This window comes from Mya arenaria, chromosome 12 (assembly GCF_026914265.1).
Source record: "Mya arenaria isolate MELC-2E11 chromosome 12, ASM2691426v1".
NCBI lineage: Eukaryota > Metazoa > Mollusca > Bivalvia > Myida > Myidae > Mya > Mya arenaria.
In genome coordinates this window covers 45,391,638-45,401,598 of record NC_069133.1, presented here as the reverse complement: position 1 = coordinate 45,401,598, position 9,961 = coordinate 45,391,638, and the positions used below count along the sequence as shown (strand labels likewise).

The window sequence follows — 9,961 nt, the reverse complement described above, 5'->3', positions numbered from 1 at the left end:
ATTCAACAAAAGGCTGTAGCGGCATTGGTTGATTGAAATTATCACTTGATGCTTTCTACAGTTCAACACCGTTGACTCGAACTCGCTTGGCTCGATCTCCTCGTTTTGCCGGTCCCTTGGAGTTCACTAGGAGTTCGAGCCAACAGGGATCGACTGTATGTGTTTTATAAAGGTTAAAATATACATCAAGATATGTATGATTCTCTTGGCCGAGCGGTAAAGGTATCGTTTTTTCTTGACTGTAACGGCCTGGGTTCCATCCGCACTCCATTTTTATGCAATTTCGGTATCAAAGATTAAAATAATTATAAAATAAGTGTTTTCAGATGCATTTTCGGGGGAAAAAATTGTTGGTCCAAAAACATGAGCGAGTCCCTTTAAGCGGAATAATATATACGTATGTCAGAAGAGCACCGAAACCTGTGCCATCGGCCTGAATTGAAAAGGGCCGTAATGACTCAATAATGGTAACAAAGCAGGGGTTAAGGGCCTTGCAAGAACATGCGTGTTGTCTCTGACAGTATGTGCAATAAGTTCCATTTGAACATCTTCAATGTCTTTTTACTTATGGCAAAGGTTAATGTTTTTTTGCACGCTGGCGTTGACAATGATATATTAGGACTATCATCATACCAGACGAGCTAAAATTGAAATTGTTACCCGTGTGGTATATGAAATTTAAAGAATTATAGGTTTTAGACGTAGGCATGTTAATAACTTAATACAGATCTGATGCTTCTTATGACTGTTCCCAAATGTGTGTACATTAAGGGTTTTGACATTAACTCTGTATTCGTGGTATTTGAAGAAAATACATTTTTTGGATAAAGAAACAAAACAGCTCATGGTAAAAACTGATAAAAACCATTATTCTTCGACTGTTGTACATTTGTTCGAGAGTGTAAGTGAAAGAATCGAAGATACATGGACAACCCCATGCAGTAACCTACACTGTAACCAGAACCCTGTTTAAAGGTACCAGCATGAACCCTTAACCAAAACCAAGCAAGAAGAACCGCGCTACAAGACAACATACATTTAACACATAATATACTGAAATAGCGTCATTGGTGAATGTTGGGGTAACTGCATTCGGAACTCCTCGGCCATTTTCTACGAAAACAACCTCGGGTGTATATGAACGGTTTACTGTTTCGGAAATCGGTATACTTTAACTACGCTGCAAGTAAATCGCGTAGTAATTTCAATTTAGCAGTTAAACTTAATGACTTAACTTTCGGGAATATAAATTATGTTTGCAATAATACACTTCACTGGCAATCAATTTAAACTAAGATGCACAAATACAAGATAAAACACTACATTTAATTAATGATATAATTCAAAATTTTACGAACTACTTCTACTGATATACCGGCATACACCCGAGGCTATTTTCGTAGAAAATGGCCGAGGAGTTCCGAATGGGGGTTATTGCCTTGGCGCGGTATGTGAAGACTAAGCAACAATTCTTTGGAGGCTCAAACCAGTCAGTGGGCTCACAACCCAACACTTGTCACAACATGTATCAAAAAAGTGTTAACATCATACGGGCACAACACACGATGGTAACAAACAAGAACTACAAAACACTCAGAATAATGAAACACTAAGTTGCGCCCCTTTAATCGTAAAATCCTGAAACCGCCCCTGACTTTCGCTTCTTTTCATTCTGGGATAGGCTGCAAAACCAGATTCTGAGAGACAAACATGCGTTGAATGTGGTCATTTACAGCATCAAAATTGTGTATAAGAAGAGATTAATGAGAATCCTCTTATTTAACCGTTCGGAATCTTACCACGTAATGATCGTGTTTATTAAATTACTGACAGCCAGTCCCTCAATTTCTGACTTGCCTGCCTTGGTTTGTAATCCAGTTGAATTAAAACAGTGAGTCAGGTCAAACCCATAAGATGTCATGATCATTGAATTAAAGATTTTAAAAAAAAAATTATGAGGAGCTATGAAACGATGAAAATGGACTGATTTTAAATTTACCAAAATGAATATGAATGCGTACCAAAACTCAACAAAAAAATTACATTAGATTGTTTAAACATATTTTAAAACACTCACAGATATTTTCTCTGAATTCTGTTTTAATCTGTTCAGTATTGTTTTGTTTTTTAAATTAATTGAGAATTATCCAGGAGAATTGTTTACAATGGTGTGCACAGGTATATGAAAAACTAAAATTTCTTAATTTACACCTTATAACGTAGTTTGTTTATCATTTATATGCCAGTATCGGTGATCGATTACAAAATTGCATCCGAAGATTCACACACATGCACTGCGCACATTCTGGTCGTTGTTTATTTATTGTATGGTAAAAGTCAAACAATCACATCTTTACACAATTTTTTTTATTCGTTAGCGAATAGAGAGTTACGAAGGGCGGATAAATGCAGATTTTAATCAGAATTATTGTTTATATGATAAAACAAAGTCAGGCAATGACAGTAATGTAGGAAAGACTGCCATGTGCCAGAAAACACTCTGAACTTAAGACAGATTTTGATTTTTTTTTTTAAAAATCAAAAAAAAATCGATACCTACCCTACCTAGAAATGTTGGGAAGTTTACCCTAAACAATTTTTTTTAGGCCTTATGATAATAATGTATGATGTTTTATTATCTAAATTTGATAATGTTACCGTGGGCCATAAACGAATTACATAATAATTATTAAATTCTGAATACTCTGCCAATGAAGAGAAACATTTGTTTTTAATTTCTGCTAAATTATCTTACAATTAATTCACATTTATATTCACAAATCTTGTCTAAATCCGTAAGAAAATGAGCCGCAAATAAAACACTCATGGCAAATTGTCTTCCAAGGGAAGTAACTCTCCATTGCTAAATTGAAGGATAACGCAGGGTGATTCTATATTTGAACAAACTATGATTATATTTTAATTGTCCTTACACAAGATTTGTCAGGAGTCTTTCATATTTGCATTAATTAAAATACCAAGTTACAAAACTCGTATAAACTACCAGTCTTGTTTTATATTGTATGGTCCTTACCGTATATCCGACTCTAGCGCCGCCCCTGCTGTCCCCTGACATATCACTCACTTAATTACTAACCTTTCACGCATGACTGCTTTTCATGGGTAAGCTAAACATTCGTTAGCTCTTGTGATGGCCAGTCCCACAGTCACATACACATCTTATAGGTAAACATTAAAACAAAATGATGTTTCAGATATCTCCCGCCCAAAAATACACATACATGAACAACCCATTATTGTTAGTTACGGGGTTAGTAGGTGACCCGATATGGGATATACGGGGCAAACGTAACCAGATCGACTGAGAGCGAAGCTCGAAACCGAATATGGTTTCCTGCGCCCCGTATACCTTTTCTGGACCAATGGCGTTGCGTCATTTATGTGGCGCAGGAAACCATATTCGGGTTTGAGCTTCGCTCTCACCCTATATGGTTTCGTTTGACCCGTATATCGGGTCCACTACTTACCTCGTAACTTACCCCTAATGTCGACTACCGATTACGTCGACACTTTTATTTAATATCATAATTTGATTCACCCTAGTAACTACGCTTAATATACGGGTTTTAATCAATTATTTAAGAATGATTGTGCTTGACGCAAATTAGATCACATACAGTTTTGATATAAAAAAAAATCTAGAAGCGGGCGAAGAGGTATTTGACGAAACAAATATTTGTTTTGAAAAATCGATGCAGTAAAGCCAATGTCCGAGACATTAATTTGGTGTGGCCTTGATTTCTCATCAAGGAAAACAACTGCTGAATATCTTGAACCAAGCAACAACACAGAGTTCTTCCTCTTGATAGACTTTAAACTATATACATGTAAATAGGTCAAGGAGCGTGTTAGGATTCTACTTTCTTAAACTGTTTCAAAGTCATATTCTTCAAGCTGCTGTCAGCATTCACTTGCGACATGTAAGTTAACTATGTTTTCTTCCTAGTTTTACCGTCTTATTTTGGGGGGCATTACTATATAACGACTGCATTTATAAGGTTATTAGCAGTTACAAGTCATCCGTACCATGTGTTTAGTCAAAGGCTCGCTGTTGTTTCACGCGACTGTTTGCAAAAGCACCGTCATACGGTGCAAGATAGTGAACACAGATTAAATACTGGAGTCCATGAAGAGCAAATATCAGTTTTCTAATCAATTGGGCATTAAAAAAGATAAATCGGATTCAGACGATTGCGTGAACGAAATCTCATCAAAAGAATGTTCATTCTAAAAAGTTATCGAATTAGACAGAAATAGTGTTTTAAAAAACAAACAAACATCAAAGATCATTGGTAACAAATGTTTGCAATTATAAGAAAAGGTAAACGCCCGAGTTGCCCGATTTTATTTGAATTATTTTCACTGCTCTACCACAATTCAAAAGTCATAGTTGGTGAAAAAGGCCAATATATAATTATGTATATATTTCAACTTTCGAAAACTGTGTGTTTATGTAGCTCAGAGTTGAGACAATATTACGAGCGATATATGTTCTTTTAAAGTCCGTTTGCTTCCAAACGTCAAAATTCTTCGACAACGTGAATAAGTTATTGTGCCAAACTGCTCAAGTATTGCCAATAAACATCGTCTTGTGGTCTTTTGACGATATCTTCAAAATATGAAAATCATAACAAAATAGGAGTTTAAATTACTTTCTGATGAAAATATGCAACTAATTACAATATTTTAATAGACACACTCATCAGACATTGTCGTTTATGTAGTGTCGAACACAGGAATTTGACTCAGTGTTTGGTCTCAAATGATATATTAAGTCATTATATGACCAAAAACTGACAAAAAAACATCAATTTCGGACAAAGACCTGGTCACTTATACTATCTATATATATGGTCATATAATGACTTAATATATCATTTTAAACCAAACACTGAGTCAAATTCCTGTGGTGTCGAACGGTGTCCTCAGGGTTCAATTCTTACAATAATAAACTGCCACCTCTATTATGCGCGTTAGCACACAGGAACTTGACTCAGTGTTTGGTCTGAAATTATATATTTAAGTCATTTTATAATCAATTACCGACAAAAATTGCGATTTCGGACAAAATCATGGTCACCTTTACTATCCGTCTGGTTTTAATATGATTCAAGAGACCAAACACTAAGTCAAATTCCTGTATATAGGCACGGATACATACATATAGAAAGCAACATCTTTGGCATAAAAGTACATACTTGTAAAACTAGCGAGCCGTTCTGCAAGGCAGTGTATAGGGGAGTACAAGTTGAAGTGAGTTTTGTTTTGCCTGTAGCCAAAATGGCGGACAAAATTATTTAAATGCCGTGTTATTGTTGATATTTACACCTGGTAAGTGCTATTAAGATAATATTTATATTATATAATTACTTCCTCAATGCTATACTACGTTTTTCTTCACAGAGTGTTTTGTATTTTATGTGCGTAGGACAAAACCCTTCAATTTTAATGTTGTTGTTTTTTCAATTATACGTACACAAACGTACATCTATTTTTAGAGAAAAGCCGCACAGCTTTACGGCAACAAACCACATTTGTAAACATTAGTTGCTTTTTGTTCAAATACTCAACACAAAGCCTTGGGTAATCGCCTTAAATTGACAAAATGACGAAATTGTTAGATGGAAATATTAATTTAATACAATGACTAAATATCTACCAAAACACCGTATTTTCATAATCATTGTCACTGTCGGACACACTTCAATGAGTTGAAGAAATAAAAATTCACCATAACGTATCATGCAACGGAGGGTATTAGGTGCTTTGGGACGCGTTATTCTGGGGAAAGACAAAATTTATTTTTTCTTTCGCACCAATGAATATACATGTGACTATGGTCAACCTTTATAAAACATTTAAGATACCTGCCTGCACTTTCGTTGCAATATTTATCTTCCAATCGGATATTTTCAGGACAATTAACGTCCATGCAGAGTTATGTTTGTACATATATATTATTTTGGAATATATTTTACTATCACCTTCTTTCGCGCTGGGGACTTGTTCAAATATTTAATGTTGGCAGCGTTTTTGAAATTAAGTAATTTGACGTATTTAAATGAACAAACAGCAACCGGAAGATACTCGCACTTGTAAACATGACTTTGTAAATTCATGCCTAATATCATTCAATTTTCAATTCCAATACAAACGCTGTTCGGTGAAAATAAAGCATATTTGTCACATTTTTTAATAATTATGACTAATAATTAATGTGGGTCAAAATATGTTTAATGTGAAAATGAATACAATATTTCCAAAAGATCAAAAGAGTAATATTGTAAAATCAATAAATTTACAAACAATAAATATATTTTGAATTTTTAATGATATTTCAATGTCTGACCACTCAGACGTGAACGAGTGACTTTACTCTGCCATGATATTACAGATGGAGCGACCAGTGCTAGAAGAACATGACGTCATGAGAGTTGTGTTCGATGCTTATGGCATGCGCGTCACTAAACAGATGTTTCTTGATAGTTATGATGACGTCAACATCCTCGTGCACGTTAGTGACTTGTCGACCAATGAAAACATAGTAAAGGTCTCACCAAATGGTTATGTTTTCAAGGTTCTCAATACTGTCGATTCAAAAAGAGAAGAATTTGTTGGTAAGTACTTTGGACTTGTGATTTTACAATTATATGCATGATAATATCACTACACGAGTATTGACTGGTATAGTAATCTCAGAATGTTTGGTATTCCAGGAATAAAAACTCTGTACTTGCACATGTACTGTATGTGATAATGTCTTTACATATCAGACGTTATGCATGGAGCTATTGAGTGCGTCGCAAGAGCTGAAATAGTGACGTCACGTCCGGTTCTTACAAAAGATGGAAGACAATACATTCTCCAACGATTTCCTAACAAAACAGGTAGCGATGTAAGATAATATATTAACTATTACCCCTGTTAAATCGTTAAGAAATAAATTAAAACAAATGAAACTCGCGTGTTTCTAGTTATAAAAGCACAAGTCAGTCATCTTCCTAACTTGCTCTAGCCTTTAGGGGCGGATCCTGGATTGCAGTTATAACACATGCTTTAGTGTGTATACCTTTACATGACTAAATAAAAGCGATGGTATTTATTTCTTCATTTCAATTCCAGGTGAAACAAAGGAATTCCTTGTTCGCCTATTCGAATTTGTACCCGGAGAAACACTGGACAACAAACCATACACTGCGGATTTGTGTTTCCAAGTTGGCATGATGGCGGCGAAAATTGATCGCGCGCTAAAGGTTCGTCACACGCACCTGATTTGTCTGTTGAAAATTACTAGCTTTTTTACAAAGCTTAAACATGCCATTCTTTTAAACGATGCATTCGATGTATTTCATTTATATAGTTTGTATTCCTCCTTACCTTTTATCTATAAAATTGTCCTTTTACATTTGTTTGGCTATGTGTTCGTTATCGTAAGCCTTACAATTGGCAAGCATAATTATTACATTCTAACCCCGTTGGCTCGAAAATCGCATGGCTCGAATTCCTCGTTGACTCGAACTGGATGTAAAGGACCGATTTCTATTTACTGAAGGTTAGCATTCCCGCTTGGCTCGATTTTTACGAGGCTCGAGGTATTTTCGCCGGTCTCTGGGAGTTCGACCCAACGGGTTTCGACTGTATATATTTATATATATTTATATCGTTTATTTTAAAACGTTTTATTGTATATTTTATAGGACTTCTACCCAGACGCCCTGAAATGTCACACACGTCACTGGAACCTGAGAGAGGTCGGTGATTTAGGGAGCCTTGTTGATGTCATTGATGATGGTGAAGACAGAAAATTGATTCGTGACGTCATACGAGAATTCAAAACAAACGTTCTTGAAAATAGCCAGCTGCAAAGAGGTACGGTTATGCGGTACATCGAGGATTATACAGTTGTTAGTGCTTGTTACACGTCAATAAAAGTAATACAGTTGTTGGTACTGCCCTACTAATTTAGTTCATCATGTCGCAATAATACATACGCGTACATTTAATACAGAACAGCCATGACAACTGCTAAATATCTACTTCGTTACTTTTTGTGAAGTGCACATACATACGCTTTTTTGTTCTTATTTACTTTCATTTTAGGAGCCATCCATGGTGATTTGAACGAAGGCAATATTATAGTCCGTCGGAGAGAAACGCAAGATGGCACCCTTAGTACTACTCCATCTGAATATGGCGTCATTGGTGTCCTTGACTTTGGTGACCTAGTTTACGAGTACCATGTGTTTGAAATATCCATTACAATGGCATATATGATGATTGAAAGCAAACACGGCCTTGACCCATTAGACGCTGGCGGTCACGTGCTTGCGGGATACTTGAGTGTCTTTGACCTTAATGGCGCCGACACAAAGGTCATAAAGGAGTGCATAGCGGCTAGACTGGCCCAGTCCTTTACATATGGAGCGCTAGAACACAAGAAAAATCCTTCAAATACCTACTGTTTAAAAACTGCAGATCGTGGATGGCCAGTGTTAAGAAAACTTTGGAGTATGTCGAAAAAAGAGTTATTCGGACATTGGAATGAAATACTCAAATGTTATGATATTAAAAGTTTGGTATAGAAAGCACGGAGTTTCGTCAATTTCACGCCTAAAAATGAAATTTATAACACAATGCGTTTCGAAAAATAAACAATGCTTAATATATAAATTGTATAAACTCTGTATGAATAAATTCGACGTGATTATTATATGTTTTGCTCCTTTTCTTTGCATGATATGAATTAATTTCTGTTGTATGTATTATTCAGTGTGTGAGTTTCTTTTGTGGAATGTATTGGTTTATTTCCGTACATTGCATTGGTCGTTTTCTGCCCAACACATTGGCAATGCAAATGTCAATAGTCCTTATATATTCCTAATATATTCTGTATGCACAGCGTATTAGTTCTATTTTGTATGTACAGCGTATTAGTTCTATTTTGTATGTACAGCGTATTAGTTCTATTTTGTATGTACAGCGTATTAGTTCTATTCTGTATGTACAGCGTATAAGTTCTATTTTGTATGTACAGCGTATTAGTTCTATTCTGTATGTACAGCGTATTAGTTCTATTTTGTATGTACAGCGTATTAGTTCTATTCTGTATGTACAGCGTATTAGTTCTATTCTGTATGTACAGCGTATTAGTTCTATTCTGTATATACAGCGTATTAGTTCTATTCTGTATATACAGCGTATAAGTTCTATTCTGTATGTACAGCGTATTAGTTCTATTCTGTATATACAGCGTATAAGTTCTATTCTGTATGTACAGCGTATTAGTTCTATTCTGTATATACAGCGTATAAGTTCTATTCTGTATGTACAGCGTATTAGTTCTATTCTGTATATACAGCGTATGAGTTCTATTCTGTATATACAGCGTATAAGTTCTATTCTGTATGTACAGCGTATTTGTTCTATTCTGTATGTACAGCGTATTAGTTCTATTCTGTATATACAGCGTATAAGTTCTATTCTGTATGTACAGCGTATAAGTTCTATTCTGTATGCACAGCGTATTAGTTCTATTCTGTATGTACAGCGTATTAGTTCTATTTTGTATGTACAGCGTATTAGTTCTATTCTGTATGTACAGCGTATTAGTTCTATTCTGTATGTACAGCGTATTAGTTCTATTTTGTATGTACAGCGTATTAGTTCTATTATGTATGTACAGCGTATTAGTTCTATTCTGTATGTACAGCGTATTAGTTCTATTCTGTATGTACAGCGTATTAGTTCTATTTTGTATGTACAGCGTATTAGTTCTATTCTGTATGTACAGCGTATTAGTTCTATTTTGTATGTACAGCGTATTAGTTCTATTCTGTATGTACAGCGTATTAGTTCTATTCTGTATGTACAGCGTATTAGTTCTATTCTGTATGTACAGCGTATTAGTTCTATTTTGTATGTACAGCGTATTAGTTCTATT

The 9,961-nt window shown here is 35.2% G+C and overlaps 1 protein-coding gene across 3 annotated transcripts; it reads left to right on the top strand.

Annotated features, from left to right (window-relative positions):
* The first annotated feature begins 3,854 nt into the window (after window positions 1–3,854).
* On the top strand, window positions 3,855–8,677 carry LOC128212197 (hydroxylysine kinase-like). Of its 3 annotated transcripts, none has more exons than XM_052917524.1 (6): window positions 3,855–3,941; window positions 6,416–6,638; window positions 6,795–6,908; window positions 7,144–7,274; window positions 7,719–7,890; window positions 8,122–8,677. In XM_052917524.1, exons 2-6 carry the CDS (start codon window positions 6,416–6,418, stop codon window positions 8,601–8,603), a joined length of 1,122 nt encoding a protein of 373 aa, XP_052773484.1. In that variant the 5' UTR covers window positions 3,855–3,941; the 3' UTR covers window positions 8,604–8,677. The 3 variants fall into 3 exon arrangements, with proteins under 3 accessions (XP_052773484.1, XP_052773485.1, XP_052773482.1); XM_052917525.1 differs by lacking the exon at window positions 3,855–3,941 and adding an exon at window positions 5,222–5,274; XM_052917522.1 differs by lacking the exon at window positions 3,855–3,941 and adding an exon at window positions 5,239–5,352.
* Window positions 8,678–9,961: the final 1,284 nt, after the last annotated feature.

Bases quoted from the DNA above. Each gene is read 5' to 3' on its own strand.
- LOC128212197 (XM_052917524.1), top strand. From the start codon at position 6,416: ATGGAGCGACCAGTGCTAGAAGAACATGACGTCATGAGAGTTGTGTTC. The intron at 7,275-7,718 runs GTTCGTCACACG...TATATTTTATAG, and splicing joins AAATTGATCGCGCGCTAAAG to GACTTCTACCCAGACGCCCT. The intron at 7,891-8,121 runs GTACGGTTATGC...CTTTCATTTTAG, and splicing joins AAATAGCCAGCTGCAAAGAG to GAGCCATCCATGGTGATTTG.